Source organism: Oncorhynchus tshawytscha, linkage group LG31 (assembly GCF_018296145.1).
Source record: "Oncorhynchus tshawytscha isolate Ot180627B linkage group LG31, Otsh_v2.0, whole genome shotgun sequence".
In the NCBI taxonomy this organism is placed as follows: domain Eukaryota; kingdom Metazoa; phylum Chordata; class Actinopteri; order Salmoniformes; family Salmonidae; genus Oncorhynchus; species Oncorhynchus tshawytscha.
Window position 1 is genome coordinate 26,786,763 of NC_056459.1, and position 22,653 is coordinate 26,809,415.

Below are 22,653 nucleotides of genomic sequence, written 5' to 3' on the forward strand. Positions count from 1 at the left end.
TATCTTCTCAATATGTCCTCCCCTACTTCTCATTATGTCCTCCTATCTTCTCAAGATGTCCCCCTATTGTATTAAGATGTCATATCTTCTCAATATGTCCTCCTATCTTCTCAACATCCTCCTATCTTCTCAATATGTCCTATCTACTCATTATGTCCTCTTATCTTCTCAAAATGTACACCTATCATCTCAAAATGTACACCTATCTCTCAAGATGTCCTCATATCCTCTCTAGTGAGTTTATGGTGACACTTTTCACAAGGCCTACTTAATACTTTTATGGCTGTTATGTCATACACTACCAAACGTATGTGGACACCTGCTCGTCGAACATCTAATTCCAAAATCATGAGCATGACTACGGAGTTGGTCCCCCCCATTTGCTGCTATAACAGCCTCCACTCTTCTGGGAAGGCTTTTCACTAGATGTTGGAACGTTGCTGCTATAACAGCCTCCACTCTTCTGGGAAGGCTTTTCACTAGATGTTGGAACGTTGCTGCTATAACAGCCTCCACTCTTCTGGGAAGGCTTTTCACTAGATGTTGGAACATTGCTGCAGGGACTTGCTTCTATTCGGCCACAAGAGCATTAGTGATGTTGGGTGTTTAGGCCTGGCTCACAGTAGGCAATCTAATTCATCCAAAAGGTGTTATATGGGGTTTAGATCATGGCTCTGTGCAGGCCAGTCAAGTTCTTCCACTCAGATCTCGACAAACCATTTATGTATGTAGAAGGCATTTCCACTGCTCCAGAGTCCAATGGCGGTGAGCTTCACCTTACTCCAGTCAACGCTTTGCATTGCGCATGGTGATCTTAGGCTTGTGTGTGTCTGCTTGGCCATGGAAACCCATTTCATTAAGCTCATGATGAAAACTTCTTGTGCTGACGTTGCTTTCTCCTAGATGTTTCCACTTCACAATAACAGCACTTACAGTTGACATTTGACAAACTGACTTGTTGGAAAGGTGGCATCCTATGACTGTGCCACGTTGAAAGTCACTGAGCTCTTCAGTAAGGTCATTCTACTGCCAATGTTTGTCTAAGGAGATTGCATGGCTGTGTGCTCGATTTTATACATCTGTCATTTACGGTGTTAGCTGAAATAGCCGAATCCACTAATTTGAAGGGCTGTCCATATACTTTTGTAAATATAGTGTATCATGGCTATGACAGGTTTTGAGGGCTTTATGGCAAATGGGTTCAAGAAAGCTTTTCCCTATGCACTCAGTCGCCTTGAGCCTTTTGGAGAGAGGGATTCATTCTGGATTATGCTATTTGGAAAATGGCTGTTGGAAACCCTTTGGATTCACTAATTCATTTGATATGACTGCTTTTGATATTAATCAAAAAGCCTAATCATTACTTCAAGTGGATTGAGATGAGTTTATTGTCAGACTATGGATTTAAAAGACAAGTACATCTCTACTTGTTAACTTTGTCATGAGTAGGTTTACTCGTAAACTGTGACATGACCAGGAAAAACAGCAACGAAAAACTCTGGACCCCTACAGTTATGAAACCAACCCATCCATTCCTCCTCAACACTACACTTTAAACAACTTAGCATTTTTGTTGTTGCTGGTATAGGTAATCTAAGGTGAAGCTTCAGCCTCCTAACCTTCCTAGAGGTTCCATTCAAGAGACCAAAACACTACAGTAAATGACTGTGTGAATAACAAAATCCAAGGGGATGGAGGGTTCAACGTAGGAACTTCTATAACTAATGAATATTGCAGAGCGGTGTGACCTGGTTGACATTGGGAGGCACTTCATGTCTTTATGATTTACAATGCTATTAGCATGATTTTGGACAAAGTAACCTTATGTATAACCTGATGTGAGCTTTACCTTACACGCCCTGTGCATAATGATGAGGGCTTTCATTTGGGGTAAACCAACCTGCCGCACTGACTGCCATGTGAATAAAAATATGAAATGAAAATATGAAAACAACAAATTACAGGTGGGATTATAAAATATCTTTAGGAGGGACTGAACAAATGATGGGGTTAGGATTTTAGGCCCAAACCCAAATCAACACCTGTCAAATCCTCTCAGAACTCCACAAGGAGATGTGGTCAATTTGGGATCGGACATTAATATAGTTAGTGAAGAGCAGAATTTGGAGAACAGAAACAGAGACGTTTTAGGACCAGCAGGATGTGGTTATGTAGCCTGACAGCACAAACTGATCAGGGACCAGGCCAGGAGTGGTTAAGTAGCCTGGTCCCAGGAGTTGGCAAGACAGCACAAACTGATCAGGGACCAGGCTAGCAGTGGTTAAGTAGCCTGGTCTCAGGAGTTAGCGAGACAGCACAAACTGATCAGGGATGAGCAGTGGTTACAGATGCTGTATCTTAATTCGATCATCTTGTTGTTGCAGGAATTTTCCTGCACTACAGGAAAGGCAAAGTAATAGTATATTTGACGTTTAAAAAGGCTCCTCAAGTTTGTAATTTCCACTTTAAAAATTAGTTAATTTTCCCAATAAAAAATGTGTCAACCCCTACAAAATATGTCCATTAATTATAATCCACACGATAATTCACATTTCCTCTTGCTTCAGGATTACTTTCCTGCTGTAGCAAACTGGCTCAAATAAAGATCATTCATCTGTACATAGTGTGGTCCCAGGAGTAGGCAAGACAGCACAAACTGATCAGGGACCAGGCCCGCAGTGGTTAAGTAGCCTGGTCCGAGGAGTTGGCAAGACAGCACAAACTGATCAGGGACCAGGCTAGCAGTGGTTATGGGTCTAATAAGGGATGAAATGGAATATTATTCACCATGATCTGCACCTGTCCGTTCTTGCATGAGTCCGGTGAGTTCTCACTGTCGTCTTTACATCCCCCCATCCGACAGCGCACTGCGTCCTGAACCTGGAAGAGACGGACGAGGTGGGAGGGAAGTAGAGGAGGGAGGGAAGTAGAGGAGGAGGAGGGAGGGAAGTAGAGGAGGAGGGAGGGAAGTAGAGGAGGAGGGAGGGAAGTAGAGGAGGAGGGGGGAGGGAAGTAGAGGAGGAGGAGGGAAGGGAGTAGAGGGGGAGGGAGGGAAGTAGAGGAGGAGATAGGGAAGTAGAGGAGGAGGGAGGAGGGAGGGGAGGGAAGTAGGGGGAGGGAGGGAAGTAGAGGAGGAGAGGAGGAGGAGGAGGGAGGGAAGTAGAGGGGGAGGGAGGAAAGTAGAGGAGGAGATAGGGAAGTAGAGGAGGAGGGAGAAAGGGAGGACGGTAGATGAAGGTCTTTATTGTAGTTTTAAAATGAGTTTAGCTACATTAAGACTATCATAGAGATTAGGCTATGTTCATACATACAGTACTCTACACGTGTTAACTGAGTATGTAAAGTTTACAAACAAATATATTATCTTCTGAATGTTTGATCATCTATATTAGGTTTTGTTATTGATTTTAGTAAGAGACTAGAACATGGCGTATTACCCTGTCATGAACATGTATTCTTCTTTCAATGTGTTTGTTAGCATTAGTACTGTATGTATTAAAAAGTACTATAGAAATAAACACCAAGTAATTGTTTGATTGTTGTATTCAAGCACTCTTTGAAAACATTCAAAGATGAAGAAAGTGAGAGATATAGGCAGTGTCATTATTTTAAATTTCTTTTTTTCACTAGGCAAGTCATTTAAGAACAAATTCTTATTTTCAATGATGGCCTAACTACCTGTTCAGGGGCAGAATGACAGATTTGTACCTTGTCAGCTTGAGGATTTGAACTTCCAACCTTTCGGTTACTAGTCCAACACTCTAACCACTAGGCTACCCTGCCACCCTGGTGATAAAGTGAGAGAGAGGGTGAGAGAGAGTGAAAGAGAGTGAGGCAGTGAGCGTGGGAGAGAGAGAGAGAGAGAGAGACATAGAAACAGAGATAAAGAACAGAAAAAGAGTGTACAACACTGTTGAATCTAGATAGGCAGCCAGTCTACTGAGGGTTGTGTTAGGAAGATGAGACTTTATTCAAATTGAGATATGACTGGTAACTGAGTCCAGAGCCACAGTGCTCTGAGATATAATACTGTTTGCTATTCTCTGAAACTTTCATTAAGTGAGCTAAAGCTAGGTAGTGGAATAAGTATTGTGGATCTAAACGTTCTTCCTGATAATACTGGACTATCAGATCACCATTTTATTACGTTTGCAATTGCAACAAATCTGCTCAGACCCCAGACAAGGATTATCAAAAGCAGCACTATAAATTGACGGACAACCCAAAGATTCCTAGATGCCCTTCCAGACTCCCTCCACCTACCCAAGGATGTTGGAGTATGAAAAACAGTTAACCTGTCACGACTTAACAGTTAACCTGTCACGACTTAACAGTTAACCTGTCACGACTTAACAGTTAACCTGTCACGACTTAACAGTTAACCTGTCACGACTTAACAGTTAACCTGTCATGACTTAACAGTTAACCTGTCACGACTTCCACCGAGGGTGGCTCCTCTCCCTGTTCAGGAGGTGCTCGGCGATCGTCGTCGCCAGCCTACTAGCTACCACTGATCCATGTTTCTTTTTCGTTTGGTTCTGTCTGTTTCTTACACCTGTGTTCTATTGAGTTAATTTCTGTGGGTTTATTAACCTCGTTGCCTGCTGGTATTTTGTGCGGGATTATTTCTGTGTTTGTTTGGGGCGTGTGCTAGATTGCGCCACAGGCTATTCTCACGGTCATTTGTACCGTTGTGAATTATTTAGGAGTAGATTGTTTTTCCTCCTGTTGTCACTGCGAATTCCTGTTTTGTTGGGCGCCTTCGTTGGGTTTGTTTCCCGACCAGTTTTGTGTGTTTTTGGACTTCCAAATAAATATTTTCTAGTTGGACCTCAGTGCTCTCCTGCTCCTGACTCTTGCACCCACCTCGTCCTAGCGAGGCACCTTACATAACCATCTAACCGAGCATTTAACCTTGCGTAATACCCTAGATGCAGCCGCACCTCTTAAAACAAAAACAATTTGTCACAAGAATTTAGCTCTCTGGTATACAAAAAATGCCTGAGCCCTGAAGCGAACTTCCAGAAAATTGGAACGGAAATGGCGCTCCAGCAAACTGTAAGTCTTCCTACTAGCTTGGAAACACAGTACCGTGCAATATCGAAGAGCCCTCACTGCTGCTAAATCAGCTTACTTTACTTTCCCAACCTGATTGAGGAGAATAAAAACAATGCAAAAAGTATTTTTGATACGGTCGCAAAGCTAGCTTAAAAGCACCATTCCCCAAGACGGCCTTCAATTCAGCAGTTTTTTATTTTTTTTATTTCACCTTTATTTAACCAGGTAGGCTAGTTGAGAACAAGTTCTCATTTACAACTGCGACCTGGCCAAGATAAAGCAAAGCAGTGCGACACAAACAACAACACAGAGTTACACATGGAGTAAAACAAACGTACAGTCAATAACACAATAGAGAAGTCTATGTACAATGTGTGCAAAAGAGGTAAGAATTCATGAAATTTCTTCAACGAAAAGATCATGATCCCGTTTCTGTTGTTTTGCCTGCGGTTATGGAACCCTGAACTGTTCACCGGACGTGCTACCTGTCCCAGACCTGCTGTTTTCTACTCTCTCTCTCTCTACCTCTCTCTCTACCTCTCTCTCTACCTCTCTCTCTACCTCTCTCTCTACCTCTCTCTCTACCTCTCTCTCTACCTCTCTCTCTACCTCTCTCTCTACCTCTCTCTCTACGTCTCTCTCTACGTCTCTCTCTACCTCTCTCTACCTCTCTCTACGTCTCTCTACCTCTCTCTACCTCTCTCTCCCTCTCTCTCTCTCTACCTCTCTCTCCCTCTACCTCTCTCTCTCTCTACCTCTCTCTCTCTCTACCTCTCTCTCTCTCTACCTCTCTCTCTCTCTCTCTCTCTCTCTCTCTCTCTCTCTCTACCTCTCTCTCTCTCTCTCTCTACCTCTCTCTACCAGACCTGCTGTCCTGACCTCTGAATGCTCGGCTATGGTGCACACAGCTGGTGTAGACAGACATGGCAGCTCTGCTTCCAGATCCTAAGCAACCTTTAAGTATTTTTTTATTTTTGTGTCTTATTTCTTACATTATTAGCCCAGAATGTTTTTGAATAACTTTTGGATATCAGAGTGGCGGTATCGCACCAGCATTACAACCAGGAATACGACATTCCCAAATTGGATCCTTTCTTTGTACCCCCCAGGGCAATTTAACTTATCCCAGAGGCTGCTCCAAGACCACCCAAAGAGAATCCTCTTCAGTTATAGTCACAGCTGTGTTTATTCCCCCTAAGCCGATACCACGACGGCCCTCAAGGAACTACACTGGACTTTATGCAAACTGGTAACCACATATCCTGAGGCCGCATTTACTGTAGCTGGGGACTTTAACAAAGCAAATTTGAGGAAAATGCTACTGAAGTTCTATCAACACATTGCCTGTAGTACTCTCGCTTCTAAAACGCTTGACCACTGTTACTCCCCCTTCTGGGATGCCTACAAGGCCCTCCCCCGCCCACCATTTGGCAAACCAGATCACGACTCCATTTCGCTCCTCCCTTCCTATAGGCAGAAACTCAAACAGGAAGTACCCATGCTAAGGTCTATTCAACAATGCTCTGACCAATCGGAATTCATGCTTCAAGATTGTTTCGATCACCTGGACTGGTATATGATCCAGGTAGACTCTGAGAAAAACATTGACGTATAGTTCATCAGAAAGTGTATAAGGGATGTTGTTCCCACTGTGACTATTAAAACCCAATCCAAACCGTTGATGGCAGCATTTTGGCAAAACTGAAAGCGCAAACCACCGGATTTAACCATGGCAATGTGACTGGGTATATATTTTAATACAAACAGTGCATTTATTCCCTCTGTATGGCAACCAAATAGGCAACACGTCAGTAGAGAGATAAATTGGAGTCCCAATTCAAACGGCTTAAACACAAGACACATGTGTCAGGGTCTACAGACAATCACAGATTACAAAGGGAAAACCAGCAACGCGGCGAACACCGACTCCCAAGGACTGTGGGCTCTCGTTCTCCATGGACGACGTGAGTAAGACATTTAAGCGTGTTAACCCTCGCAAGAATGCCAGGCCGGACAGCATCCCTTGCCGCGTCCTCAGAGCATGTGCAGACCAGCTGGCTGGAGTGTTTATGGACATATTCAATCTCTCCCTATCCCAGTCTGCTGTTCCCACTTGCTTCAAGATGTCCACCATTGTTCCTGTACTGAACTAAATGACTATCGCTTGGTAGCACTATCGCTTGGTAGTGCTTTGAGAGGCTAGTTAAGGATCATATCACCTCTACCTTACCTGACACCGTAGACCCACTTCAATTTGCATACAGCCCCAATAGATCCACAGACGATGCAATCGCCATCCCACTGCACACTGCCCTATCCCATCTGGACAAGAGGAATACCTATGTAATAATGCTGTTCATTGACTATAGCACAGCCTTCAACACCATAGTACCCTCCAAGCTCATCATTAAGCTTTGGGTCCCTAGGTCTGAGCCCCACCCTGTGCAACTGGGTCCTGGACTTCCTGACGGGCCGCCCCCAGGTGGTGAAGATAGGAAACAACACCTCCAGTCGCTGATCTTCAACACTGGGGCCCCACAAGTGTGCGTGGTCAGCCCCCTACTGTATTCCCTGTTCACCCATGACTGCGTGGCCACGCACGCATCCAACTCAATCATCAAGTTTGCAGACAACACAACAGAAGTAGGCCTGATTACCAACTATGATGAGACAGCCTACTGGGAGGAGGTGAGGGCCCTGGCGGAGTGAAAATAACTTCTCCCCCATTGTCAACAAAACAAAGGAGCTGATGGTGGACATCAGGAAACAGCAGAGGGAGCACGCCCCTATCAACATCGATGGGATCGCAGTGGAGAAGGTGAAAAGCTTCAAGGTCCTCGGCGTACACATCACTGACAAACTGAAATGGTCTACCCACACAGTCAGTGTAGTACATAAGACGCATCAGCGCCTCTTCAACCTCAGGAGGCTGAAGAAATTTGACTTGGCCCCTAAGACCCTCACAAACTTTTACAGATGCACAATTGAGAGCGTCCTGTTGGGCTGTGTCACTGATTAGTCAGTACACAGTATGCAACTGTATTTTAGTCAATGCCACTCCGACATTGCTCTTCCTAATATTTATATATTTCTTAATTCCATTCTTTTACCTTCAGATTTGTATGTTTTGTTGTGAATTGTTACATACTACTGCACTTTTGGAGCTAGGAACACAAGTGTTTCACTACAACCACAATAACATCTGATAAATATGTGTATGCGACCAATAACACTTGATTTGACTTGAAAAGTCAACTGACATTTACTCATAAAGTGCTGACATTTTGCCCCTTCTACAACCACTGGGATTATTAGTTGACCCTGCTGGTCATCTATGAACATTTGAACATCTTGAAGAAGTATCTGGATTTAACGGCCTTGCAATCTTTTAATCTCCACCCGACACAGCCAGAAGAGGACACCCCTCAAAGCCTGCTTCGTCTTTAGGTTTCTTCCTAGGTTCCTGCCTTTCTAGGGAGTTTTTCCTAGCCACCGTGCTTCTACATCTGCATTGCTGCTGTTTGTAGTATAAGGCTGGGTTTCTGTATAAGCACTTTGTGACATCTGCTGATGTAAAAAGGGCTTTATGAATACATTTGATTTGATTTGATTAGTGGGTACACAGTATTCCATTTACACCCACATTGCCTCCCACATCATGTTGAGACAGAGAGAACAAATATTAACACTATACCCAATGAGTCCCAAAACTTCCTACGAACATTGGGATGTCGTACAAGGAAATTTGTTTAGTGTGTTACCAAAAATATTGTCGTGTGTAACGAGCTTAATAACATGGATAGGAGAAGTGCAAGCATGCATACACATACACATATCACACACTGAGACTACACTGACACACTGAGACTACACTGACACACTGAGACTACACTGACACACTGAGACTACACTGACACACTGAGACTACACTGACACACTGAGACTACACTGACACACTGAGACTACACTGACACACTGAGACTACACTGACACACTGAGACAACACTGACACACTGAGACAGCACTGACACACTGAGACTACACTGACACACTGAGACTACACTGACACACTGAGACACTACACTGAGACTACACTGACTACACTGAGACTACACTGACACACTGAGACTACACTGACACACGGAGACTACACTGACACACTGAGACTACACTGACACACTGAGACTACACTGACACACTGAGACTACACTGACACACTGAGACTACACTGACACACTGAGACTACACTGACACACTGAGACTACACTGACACACTGAGACTACACTGACACACTGAGACTACACTGACACACTGAGACTACACTGACACACTGAGACTACACTGACACACTGAGACTACACTGACACACTGAGACTACACTGACACACTACACTGAGACTACACTGACACACTGAGACTACACTGACACACTGAGACTACACTGACACACTGAGACTACACTGACACACTGAGACTACACTGACACACTGAGACTGAGACTACACTGACACACTGAGACTGAGACTACACTGACACACTGAGACTACACTGACACACTGAGACTACACTGACACACTGAGACTACACTGACACACTGAGACACACTGAGACTACACTGACACACTGACACTGACACTGAGACTACACTGACACACTGAGACTACACTGACACACTGAGACTACACTGACACACTGAGACTACACTGACACACTGAGACTACACTGACACACTGAGACTACACTGACACACTGAGACTACACTGACACACTGAGACTACACTGACACACTGAGACTACACTGACACACTGAGACTACACTGACACACTGAGACTACACTGACACACTGAGACTACACTGACACACTGAGACTACACTGACACACTGAGACAACACTGACACACTGAGACTACACTGACACACTGAGACTACACTGACACACTGAGACACATGGAGACTACACTACACTGACACACTGAGACTACACTGACACACTGAGACACACTGACAGAGACTACACTGACACACTGAGACTACACTGACACACTGAGACTGACACACTGACACACTGACACACTGAGACTACACTGACACACTGAGACTACACTGACACACTGAGACTACACTGACACACTGAGACTACACTGACACACTGAGACTACACTGACACACTGAGACACACTGACAGACTACACTGACACACTGAGACTACACTGACACTGAGACACTGACACACTGAGACTACACTGACACACTGAGACTACACTGACACACTGAGACTACACTGACACACTGAGACTACACTGACACACTGAGACTACACTGACACACTGAGACTACACTGACACACTGAGACTGACACACTGAGACTACACTGACACACTGAGACTACACTGACACACTGAGACTACACTGACACACTGAGACTACACTGACACACAGAGACTACACTGACACACTGAGACTACACTGACACACTGAGACTGCACTGACATGGAGACTACACTGACACACTGAGACTACACTGACACACAGAGACTACACTGACATACGGAGATTACACTGACACACTGAGACTACACTGACACACTGAGACTGCACTGACACACGGATACTACACAGACACACAGAGACTACACTGACACGGAGACTACACTAACACACTGAGACTACACTGACATGCAGAGACTACACTGACACACTGAGACTACACTGACACACTGAGACTACACTGAGACACTGAGACTACACTGAGACACTGTGGCTACACTGACACGCAGAGACTACACTGACACGCTGAGACTGCACTGACACACTGAGAGTGCAATGACACGCTGAGACTACACTGACACGCTGAGACTACACTGACACACTGAGACTACACTGACACACTGAGACTACACTTACACACAGAGGCTACACTGACACACTGAGACTACACTGACACATGAACACTACACTGACACACTGACACACTGACACACTGAGACTACACTGACACACTGAGACTACACTGACACACTGAGACTACACTGACACACTGAGACAACACGGACACACTGAGACTGCACTGACACACGGATACCACACTGACACATGGAGACTACACTGACAAACAGAGACTACACTGACACACTGAGACTACACTTACACACGAAGACTACACTGACACACTTAGACTACACTTACACACGGAGACTACACTGACACATGGACACTACACTGACACACTGATACTACACTGACACACTGAGAATACACTGACACACTGAGACTGCACTGACATGGAGACTGCACTGACACACTGAGACTACACTGACACGCGGAGACTACACTGACACACTGAGACTACACTGACACACTGAGACTACACTGAGACACAGAGACTACACTGACACATGGAGACTACAGTGACACACTGAGGCTACACTGACACGCAGAGACTACACTGACACACTGAGACTACACTGACACACTGAGACTGACACACACACACTGAGACTACACTGTCACTGAGACTACACTGACACTGAGACTACACTGAGACTACACTGAGACTACACTGACACACTGAGACTACACTGACACACTGAGACTACACTGACACACTGAGACTACACTACACTGACACACACTGACACTGAGACACTGAGACTACACTGACACACTGAGACTACACTGTGACTATACTGACATACTGAGACTACACTGAGACTACACTGAGACTACACTGACTGAGAGACTACACTGACACTGAGACTACACTAAGACTACACTGAGACTACACTGACACACTGAGACTACACTGAGACTACACTGACACTACACTGAGCACTACACTGACACTACACTGACAATACACTGACACTACACTGACACTGAGACTACACTGAGACTACACTGAGACTACACTGACACTGAGACTACACTGAGACTGACACACTGAGACTACACTGAGACTACACTGACACTGAGACTACACTGAGACTACACTGACACTACACTGGCACTACACTGACACTACACTGACAATACACTGACACTACACTGACACTGAGACTACACTGAGACTACACTGAGACTACACTGACACTACACTGACACTGAGACTACACTGAGACTACACTGACACTGAGACTACACTGAGACTACACTGAGACTACACTGAGACTACACTGACCAAAACGTGTATTTTACCATATACGCATTCAGTTTTTTTTTTTATTATCTCCATTTAAATTATTTTACTGTAAAGTGTGTTACTATTTTAAATGCAACTTAATTCAGTTTGATTTTGTGTGGTTGTTGTGTCTGACTCAATAAACCCTGCTAATATGTAATCTGTGTCCTTTCATCCCTCCAGGATATCAAGACAACCATATCTTCACCTGAGCATACAAATGACTGACTTTCATCTGAGTGGCTGCTGAGTACGACAACAAATTACCACCATATGAGTGGAATCTGAGAACAGAACACTGAAGTGAGCCGCAGCGCCAAAGAAAAGCCATCTTCACTCACAGCGGGTGTTCGGTGTGTGTGTGTGAGAGAGAGAGAGAGCGAGAGAGCGAGAGAGCGAGAGAGGGAGAGAGAGAGACTGCATATTGGATCAGAGCAGAGGCCGTGTCAGATGAATAGTGCATTCACTGGAGTATCGCCGCTCATTCCATCTCTCTCTCTCTCTCTCTCTCTCTCTCTCTCTCTCTCTCTCTCTCTCTCTCTCTCCATCTATCTCCTTCCCTCGCTCTCTGCATCTTTCTATATCCTTCTCTCTCATCTCTCTCTCTCTGTATTTCTTTCTCTCTCCCCCCCTCTCTCTCTGTATTTCTTTCTCTCTCTCCATCCTCTCTATGTTAACTCTGCTTTCCTCATCCCCTGCTGGGTGAGTTGGCACTCTGATGGCTGCATACTTCTCATTTCAAAGTCAAATAGGTTTCCTATGGATCTATACTCGCTCCCTCAACCTCCCTCTCTCACATTCTCTCTCTCTGAGACCTGAGACTACCCTCACCCTCCCTCTCTCACACTGAGACTACACTGACACTACACTGGCACTACACTGACACTACACTGACAATACACTGACACTACACTGACACTCTCTCTGAGACTCTGAGACCCTCCCTCACCCTCCCTCTCTCACTGACACTGAGACTCCCTCACCCTCCCTGAGACTACACTCACATTTTACCATATACGCATTCAGTTTTTTTTTTTTATTATCTCCATTTAAATTATTTTACTGTAAAGTGTGTTCTCTCTCTCTCTCTCTCTCTCCCTCCCTCACCCTCCCTCTCACAGCATACAAATGACTGACTTTTCTGGCTCCCTCACCCTCCCTCTCTCACATTCTCTCTCTCTCTCTCTCTCTCTCTCTCTCTCTCTCTCTCTCTCTCTTCTCCCTCACCCTCCCTCTCTCACATTCTCTCTCTCTCTCTCTCTCTCTCTCTCTCTCTCTCTCTCTGTATTTCTTTCTCTCTCACCCTCCCTCTCTCACATTCTCTGGCTCTCTCTCTCTCTCATTCCCTCACCCTCCCTCTCTCACATTCTCTCTCTCCCTCTACATTTCTCCCGATCTTCACACTTTCCTTCCTCCACATGTTCTAAATGTTCTCCCTTTGTGTTATTTATTAACCCTTTCTCCTTTTCTTGCCATTTCTTTTTTTTGTCTCCCTCCCTCCATCTTTTTGTCTCCCTCCCTTCCTCTTTTTGTCTCCCTCCCTTCCTCTTTTTGTCTCCCTCCCTCCATCTTTTTGTCTCCCTCCCTCCATCTTTTTGTCTCCCTCCCTTCCTCTTTTTGTCTCCCTCCTTCTCTCTTTTGTCTCCTCCTCCATCTCTTTTGTCTCCCCTCCCTCCATCTTTTCTCTCTCTCTCCCTTCTCTCTCTTCCCTCACCCTCCCTTCCTCTTTTGTCTCCCTCCCTCCATCTTTTTGTCTCCCTCCCTTCCTCTTTTTCTCCCTCCCTTCCTCTCTTTTGTCTCCCTCTCTTCCTCTTTTTGTCTCCCTCCCTTCCTCTTTTTGTTCTCCCTCCCTTCCCTCCATTTCTACATTTTTGTCTTCTCCCTCCATTTCTAAATGTTTTTGTCTCCCTCCCTCCATCTTTTTGTCTCCCTCCCTTCCATCTTTTTGTCTCCCTCCCTCCATCTTTTTGTCTCCCTCCCTCCATCTTTTTGTCTCCCTCCCTTCATCTTTTTGTCTCCCTCCCTTCCTCTCTGCGACAATCATTATTTTCATACATACATGTTCCTTTCCTAATTTCTCGATCCATCTCTCTCCCTCCCCTCTTCCTGCTAATCACATTTTCTATACATCCATGTTCTCTAACTCCCTATCGGGTAAATTACATTTTCCACAGAACTCCACAGACCCTCCCTCCCCTCCCTCCCTCCCTCCCTCCCTCCCTCCCTCCCTCCCTCCCTCCCTCCCTCCCTCCGATACACACATCGTGTCACTCTGCAACACACCCTCTCTATAGATCCATGAACTCTATGTTCTTTCAATCCCCATCTTCCCTCTGCCTCTGTGCCTCTATTCCTCTCTGCAACTTTTTTACACAGTCTCTCTCCCCCTTTCCTCTCCCTCTTCTCCTCTGCACGTCTCTCTCTCCCCCTTTCCTCTCCCTTTTCTCCTCTGCACGTCTCTCTCCCCCTTTCCTCTCCCTCTTCTCCTCTGCACGTCTCTCTCCCCCTTTCCTCTCCCCTTTTCTCCTCTGCACGTCTCTCTCCTCTCCCTCTTCTCTCTCCCCCTTTCCTCTCCCTTTTCTCCTCTGCACGTCTCTCTCCCCCTTTCCTCTCCCTTCTTCTCCTCTGCACGTCTCTCTCCCCCTTTCCTCTCCCTTTTCTCCTCTGCACGTCTCTCTCCCCCTTTCCTCTCCCTCTTCTCCTCTGCACGTCTCTCTCCCCCTTTCCTCTCCCTCTTCTCCTCTGCACACATCTCTCTCCCCCTTTCCTCTCCTTTTCTCCTCTGCACGTCTCTCTCCCCCTTTCCTCTCCCTCTTCTCCTCTGCACATCTCTCTCCCCCTTTCCTCCCCTTTTCTCTCTCTCCCTTTTCTCCTCTGCACGTCTCTCCCCTTTCCTCTCCCTCTTCTCCTCTTCTCTCTCCCCTTTCCTCTCCCTCTTCTCCTCTGCACGTCTCTCTCCCCCTTTCCTCTCCCTCTTCTCCTCTGCACGTCTCTCTCCCCCTTTCCTCTCCCTCTTCTCCTCTGCACGTCTCTCTCTCCCCTTTCCTCTCCCTCTTCTCCTCTGCACGTCTCTCTCCCCCTTTCCTCTCCCTCTTCTCCTCTGCACGTCTCTCTCCCCCTTTCCTCTCCCTTTTCTCCTCTGCACGTCTCTCTCCCCCTTTCCTCTCCCTTTTCTCCTCTGCACGTCTCTCTCCCCCTTTCCTCTCCCTCTTCTCCTCTGCACGTCTCTCTCCATCCCAGAGACAACATCATCCGCTTGCCCGTTGTGCTGCAGCTATTAGGGATTAGGTTCAGTCCCTGACAGAGATTTTCATATTTACTAAAATAATTCCTGGATTTGGGCAACTCTAATCCTACGCTTTTGTGATATTGATTTAACATATACTGTATGACTTTAAAGTTTTTGTCCATTAATGTCCAACTATATGTTTACTCAATAAAGAATGAAGTGATGTATATCATATCGGGGGGAGAGACAGAGTGTCACGGCTGGTTGAAGGACTGGACCAAGGTGCAGCATGGTAAGCGTACATTCTCTCTTTATTGAAAATGACGCCGACAAAACAAAGAACAAAACCAAACCGTGAAGCTTTGGGCTCTGTGCCCTGAACAAAGACAAAGGTAACTTCCCACAAAACAGGTGGGGGAAAAGGGTAACTAAGTATGGTTCTCAATCAGAGACAACGATAGACAGCTGTCCCTGATTGAGAACCATACCCGGCCAAAAACAAAGAAATACAAACACACAGATAAAGAACATAGAATGCCCACCCAAATCACACCCTGACCAACCCAAAAATAGAGACATAAAAAGCCTCTATGGCCAGGGCGTGACACAGAGAGATGTTGTGTATCCACGGAATGGATCAAATATTTGTCTGATGTTTGTGCACAATAGGGGGCCGTGTGAGTGTGTGTGTGTGAGTACATGGATGTGTGTGTGTGTGTATGTGTGATGCATGTGTGTGTGTGTGTGTGTATGCAAGCATGTGTGTGTGCATGTGTGTTTGTGTGTGTGTGCATTATGTTAAATCAAATCAAATTGTATTTGTCACATGCGCCGAATACAGCAGGTGTCGACCTTACAGTGAAATGCTGACTTACAAGCCCTTAACCAACAATGCAGTTCAAGAAATAGAGTTAAGAAAATATTATACAGTATATAGAGGGGGAACCGGTACCGAGTAAATGTGCAGGGGTACAGGTTAGTCGAGGTAATATGTACATGTAGGTAGGGGTAATGTGACTATGCATAGAGCTTAGATAATAAACAGTGAGTAGCTGCAGTGTAAAAAGAATGGAGGTGAGGGGTCAATGTAAATAGTCTGGGCGGTAGAAGCTGTTAAGGAGTTTTTTAGACCTAGACTTGACGCTCCTGTACCGCTTGCCGTGCGATTGCAGAGAGAACAGTCTATGACTTGGGTGACTGGAGTCTTTGATAATTTTTTGGGCCTTCCTCTGACACCGCCTGGTATATAGGTCATGGATGGCAGGAAGCTTGGCCCCAGTGATGTACTGGGCCGTTTACACTACCCTCTGTAGCGCCTTACGGTCAGATTCCGAGCAGCTGCCATACCAGGCGATGCAACCAGTCACGATGCTCTCAATGGTGTAGCCGGGGACCCATGTCAAATGTTGAGGGGGGAAATGTGCTGTCGTGCCCTCTTCATGACCGTCTAGGTGTGTTTGGACCATGATTGTTTTTTGGTGATGTGGACACCAAGGAACTTTGAAACTCTCTAACGTGCTCCACTTCAGCCCCGTTGATGTTAATGGGGGCCTGTTCGGCCCTCCTTTTCCTGTAGTCCACGATCATCGCCTTTGCCTTGATCACATTGAGAGAGAGGCTGTTGGCCTGGCACCACACTGACATGTCTTTGACCTCCTCCCTATAGGGGGTATCATCGTTGTCGGTGATCAGGCCTACAACTGCTGTGTTATCAGCAAACTTAATGATGGTGTTGCAGTCGTGTTTGGCCACACAGTCGTGGGTGAACAGGGAGTACAGGACGGGACTAAGCACACACCCCTGAGGGGAACCGGTGTTGTGGATCAGAGCGGCACATGTGTTGTTACCTACCCTTACCACCTGGGGGCGGCTCGTCAGGAAGTCCAGGATCCAGTTGCAGAGGTGAGGTGTTTAGTCTCAGGGTCCTTAGCTTAGTGATGAGCTTTTAGGGCTCTATGGTGTTGAACGCTGAGCTGTAGTCAATGAATAACATTCTCACATAATGGTTCCTTTTGTCCAGGTGGGAAAGGACAGTATGGAGTGCAATTGAGATTGTGTCATCTAAGATTGTGGATCTGTTGGGGCGGTATGCGAATTGGAGTGGGTCTAGGTTGTGTGTGTGTGTGTGTGTGCGCGTGTGCGCGTGCGTGTGTGTGTGTGGCTAGTAAATGGGTATTTCGAGACTCTGTGTGTGTCTGTTGAGAATGGACAGTGAGGGCATTGGACTGGGGACTTATCGTCTTAATTCATACAGTGTTTTACTAATCTCTTTATAGGAGCCCTGGATCATCTGGACAAAACTCTATTATATTAATATAGGCTGAAGCAGAGTAATCCTCCCATGTCTGAGCTGAACCTCTGTCTATCTACCTAGCTGGTACTGTCTGGGCTGAACCCCTGTCTATCTAGCTAGCTGGTACTGTCTGGGCCGAACTTCTGTCTATCTACCTAGCTGGTACTGTCTGGGCTGAACCTCTGTCTATCTAGCTAGCTGGTGCTGTCTGGGCTGAATCTCTGTCTATCTGGCTAGCTGGTACTGTCTGGGCTGAATCTCTGTCTATCTAGCTAGCTGGTGCTGTCTGGGCTGAACCTCTGTCTATCTAGCTAGCTGGTGCTGTCTGGGCTGAACCTCTGTCTATCTCTAGCTATCTCTGTCTATCTGCTAGCTGCTGTCTGGGCTGAACCTCTGTCTATCTACCTAGCTGGTGCTGTCTGGGCTGAATCTCTGTCTATCTAGCTAGCTGGTGCTGTCTGGGCTGAACCTCTGTCTATCTAGCTAGCTGGTGCTGTCTGGGCTGAACCTCTGTCTATCTAGCTAGCTGGTACTGTCTGGGCTGAATCTCTGTCTATCTAGCTAGCTGGTACTGTCTGGGCTGAACCTCTGTCTATCTAGCTAGCTGGTACTGTCTGGGCTGAACCTCTGTCGATCTAGCTAGCTGGTACTGTACGCTTCAGTAGGAGAAAACGAGACCATCTGTAGCAGGGTTTGGGTTTCAATTCAGGAATTAAACGGAATTTCTTCATATACCTACATACAGTAAACACACAGAAACACTCAGACACACACTAACCTCGCGGCGCATGGCACAGTGGACAGTAATGATGACGAAACCCTGGACAGAGTCAAAGACAGCAAACAGAACCTGAAAGAGATTAGAACGTCTGTCAGTTACCATAGGAAGAGAGAGTCAGAGAGATAGAGAGGGAGACAGAGAGGGAGAGACAGAAACAGAGACAGAGACAGAGAGGGAGAGACAGAGAGAGAGAGAGATACAGGCAGAGAGAGACCGAGAGAGAACTGGAGAGAGAGAGACAGGTAGAGAGAGAGAGAGAGAGAGAGAGAGAGGAGAGAGAGAGAGAGAGAGAGAGGGAGAGGTAGAGAGAGAGAGAGAGAGAGAGAGAGAGAGAGAGAGAGAGAGAGAGAGAGAGAGAGAGAGAGGAGAGAGAGAGAGAGAGAGAGAGAGAGAGAGAGAGAGAGAGAGAGAGAGAGAGAGAGACATTGACAATGACAGAGAGATAGAGTGTTTCAGTGTGTGTATCAGTGTGTGTTTCAGTGTGTGTTTCAGTGTGTGTATCAGTGTGTGTTTCAGTGTGTGTTTCAGTGTGTGTATCAGTGTGTGTATCAGTGTGTGTTTCAGTGTTTGTATCAGTGTGTGTATCAGTGTGTGTTTCAGTGTGTGTATCAGTGTGTGTATCAGTGTGTGTATCAGTGTGTGTTTCAGTGTGTGTTTCAGTGTGTGTATCAGTGTGTGTATCAGTGTGTGTATCAGTGTGTGTATCAGTGTGTGTATCAGTGTGTGTTTCAGTGGGTGCACCAGTGTGTGTTTCAGTGTGTGTATCAGTGTGTGTTTCAGTGTGTGTATCAGTGTGTGTATCAGTGTGTGTTTCAGTGTGTTTATCAGTGTTTGTATCAGTGTGTGTATCAGTGTGTGTATCAGTGTGTGTATCAGTGGGTGCACCAGTGTGTGTTTCAGTGTGTGTATCAGTGTGTGTTTCAGTGTGTGTATCAGTGTGTGTATCAGTGTGTGTATCAGTGTGTGTATGAGAGTTTGAATGCAGCCAGGACACCGTGCTATAAGTCAGTATTCCAGTGAGGATGTCAGGAGATGACATGGAGATCGGGCAACTGGTGGCAACAGTGAGTGCTGTTAGCTACAAGTAGGTCTGGGTTTTGCTTGGGTGCTGTGGATGGGGATGATGGATGGACAGTAGTGTCTACCTAAGCATCTGCCTCTGGTGCAAAAGGTTGTGTGTATCAGTGTGTGTATCAGTGTGTGTATGAATGCATGCAAAGGTTAGTGAGTTTGAAAGAGTGTATACAGTACATTGTTATACAAGCTTGGATACATATGTGTGTGTGTGTGTGTGTGTGTGTGTGTGTGTGTGTGTGTGTGTGTGTGTGCAGATGTGTGCAGATGTGTGCAGTGTGTAAGTGTGAAAACAGCAAAGTGTACCTGGAACAGTGTGGAGCGGCGGTCGGTGATGGCCAACACAGCAGACATCCAGGTCAGAGCCAGCAGAGGGAGTACTACACAGGAACTCCACAGGGACGCCCTGAGAGAGAAGAACGACAAGAGGAGAGAGGAGAGGAGGGGTAGAGGAGGGGAAGGAGAGCGAGATGGGAGGAGGGAGAGGATAGTTAGAGGAGGGGTAGAGGAGGGGAAGAGGGGAGGAGGGAGAGGGAGATGGGAGGAGGGAGAGGATAGTTAGAGGAGGGGGGAGAGGAGAGGAGGGAGAGGAGAGAGAGAGGAGGGGGAGAGGGGAGGAGGTAAGGAGATTAAGGGGAGAGGAAGGGGAGAGGGGAGATGAGAAAAGAGAGAGAAGGGGAGAGGGGAGAAGGGAGAGAAGGGGGAGAGGGGTGGAGGGAGAGAAGGGTGAGAGGGGAGGAGGAAGAGGGGAGGAGGGAGAGGGATATGGGAGGAGGGAGAGAGGAGAGGAGGGAGAGGGAGAGAGAGAGGAGGGGGAGAGGGGAGGAGGTAAGGAGATTAAGGGGAGAGGAAGGGGAGAGGGGAGATGAGAAAAGAGAGAGAAGGGGGAGAGGGGAGAAGGGAGAGAAGGGGGAGAGGGGAGGAGGGAGAGAAGGGTGAGAGGGGAGGAGGAAGAGGATAGTAAGAAGAGGGGAGAGGAGAAGAGGGAGAGGAGATGAGGGAGAGGAGAGAGGAGGGGTAGAGGGAGGAGGTAAGGAGATGAAGGGGAGAGGGGGAGAGGAGAGAAGGGGGAGAGGGGAGAAGGGGGAGAGGGGAGGAGGGAGAAAAGGGGAGGGGGAGGAGGGAGAGAAGGGGGAGAGGGGAGGAGGGAGAGGATAGTTAGGAGAGGAGGGAGAGGAGAAGAGGGAGAGGAGAAGAGAAGAGGGAGAGGAGAGAGAGAGGAGGGGTAGAGGGAGGAGGTAAGGAGATGAAGGGGAGAGGGGAGAGGAGAGAAGGGGGAGAAGTGGGGGAGGGGAAGAGGTAGAAAAAGGTGAGAGGGGAGGAGGGAGAGAAGGGCGAAAGGGGAGGAGGGAGAGGATAGTTAGAAGAGGGGGAGAGGAGAAGAGGAGAGAGAGAGGAGGGGTAGGGGGAGGAGGTAAGGAGATGAAGGTGAGAGGGGAGAGGAGAGAAGGGGAGAGGGGAGAAGGGGGAGAGGGGAGGAGGGAGAGAAGGGGGGAGAGGGGAGGAGGGAGAGAAGGGGGAGAGGGGAGGAGGTAGAGAAGGGGAGAGGGGAGAGGGAGGAGGGAGAGAAGGGGTAGATGGGAGGAGGGAGAGAAAGGGGAGAGGGGAGGAGGTAGAGAAGGGGAGAGGGGAGGAGGGAGAGAGGGGAGAAGGGGGAGAGGGGAGGAGGGAGAGAATGCGGAGAAGGTGGAGAAGGGAGGAGGTAGAAAAGGGTGAGAGGGGAGGAGGGAGAGAAGGGGGAAAGGGGAGGAGGGAGAGGGGATAGTTAGAAGAGGGGGAGAGGAGAAGAGGAGAGAGAGAGGAGGGGTAGAGGGGAGGAGGGGAGGAGGTAAGGAGATGAAGGGAGAGGGGAGAGGAGAGAAGGGGGAGAGGGGAGAAGGAGGAGAGAGAGAAGGGGGAGAGGGGAGGAGGTAGAGAAGGGGGAGAGAAGGGGTAGAGGGGAGGGGGGAGAGTACTTCAACCTTTAGAATCTGGGACGGCGACACTCTCATAACACATGCACACGCTTACACACAAACATTTGCAGGCACACTCACAGTGACAAACACGTATGCAGGTGCACCCACAGTGACACACACATCAGGCATACTGAAAGCCACAGTGACCTCCAGACTGTGTGATCGATGCAGAACACGACCAAGTGAGAGACAAGTAACTGACAGCTGTAACTGAGATTGTGTGTGAGTGTGAGAGTGTGAGAGTGTGAGAGGGAGAGAGAGGAGGAGAGGGAGAGAGAGAGAGGGAGAGAGAGAGAGGGAGAGAGGGAAAGAGAGAGAGAGAGAGGGAGAGAGAGAGAGAGAGAGAGAGAGAGGGAGAGAGAGAGGGGGAGAGAGAGGGAGAGAGAGAGAGGGAGAGGAGAGAGAGGGAGAGAGAGAGAGGGAAAGAGAGAGAGGGAGAGAGGGGAGAGAGGGAGAGAGAGAGAGACAGAGACAGGGAGAGAGGGAGAGGGAGAGAGGGAGAGAGAGAGAAAAATATGGAGAGACGGATACTGATAGAGATGGAGAGAGTAAGAGACAGGAAAAAAGAGAGAGTGTATATGTGCGTGTGTGTGAGGGTATGTTTCCGTGTGTGAGGGTATGTTTCGGGGTGTGAGGGTATCTTTGGATGTGTGAGGGTATCTTTTGATGTGTGAGGGCAAGTTTTGGTGTGTGAGGGTATCTTTCAGTGTGTGAGGGTATATTTCGATGTGCGAGGGTCATTTTTGGTGTGTGAGGGTATCTATCGATGTGTGAGGGTATATTTCAATGTGCGAGGGTAAGTTTTGGTGTGTAAGAGTCGTTTTGACTAACATGGCATTGCTGGCAGTAGAGCTGGAGAGAGCTGTACTTGAGATCACACCACACTTGGAGCATTTCAGGAGCAGTCTGCTACGCGACGCCTCAACTGGTGGACTTTAGGACACAGACAGGATGGAGGAGGACACAGACAGGATGGAGGAGGACACAGACAGGATGGAGGAGGACACAGACCGGATGTAGGAGGAGGACACAGACAGGATGGAGGAGGACACAGACAGGATGGAGGAGGACACAGACAGGA

The 22,653-nt window shown here is 47.3% G+C and overlaps 1 protein-coding gene across 1 annotated transcript in view; it reads right to left on the bottom strand.

Annotated features, from left to right (window-relative positions):
• The window catches only part of LOC112240222 (adhesion G protein-coupled receptor B2-like), a 199,434-nt gene that overhangs the window by 44,084 nt on the left and 132,697 nt on the right, over window positions 1–22,653 (bottom strand). Inside the window, exons 16-18 of the mRNA XM_042309838.1 lie at window positions 19,921–20,020; window positions 18,538–18,609; window positions 2,788–2,880 (exon numbers count right to left, since the gene is read on the bottom strand). Of these exons, the coding sequence (XP_042165772.1) occupies window positions 2,788–2,880; window positions 18,538–18,609; window positions 19,921–20,020 (265 nt within the window). The remainder of the gene's footprint in view (window positions 1–2,787; window positions 2,881–18,537; window positions 18,610–19,920; window positions 20,021–22,653) is intronic.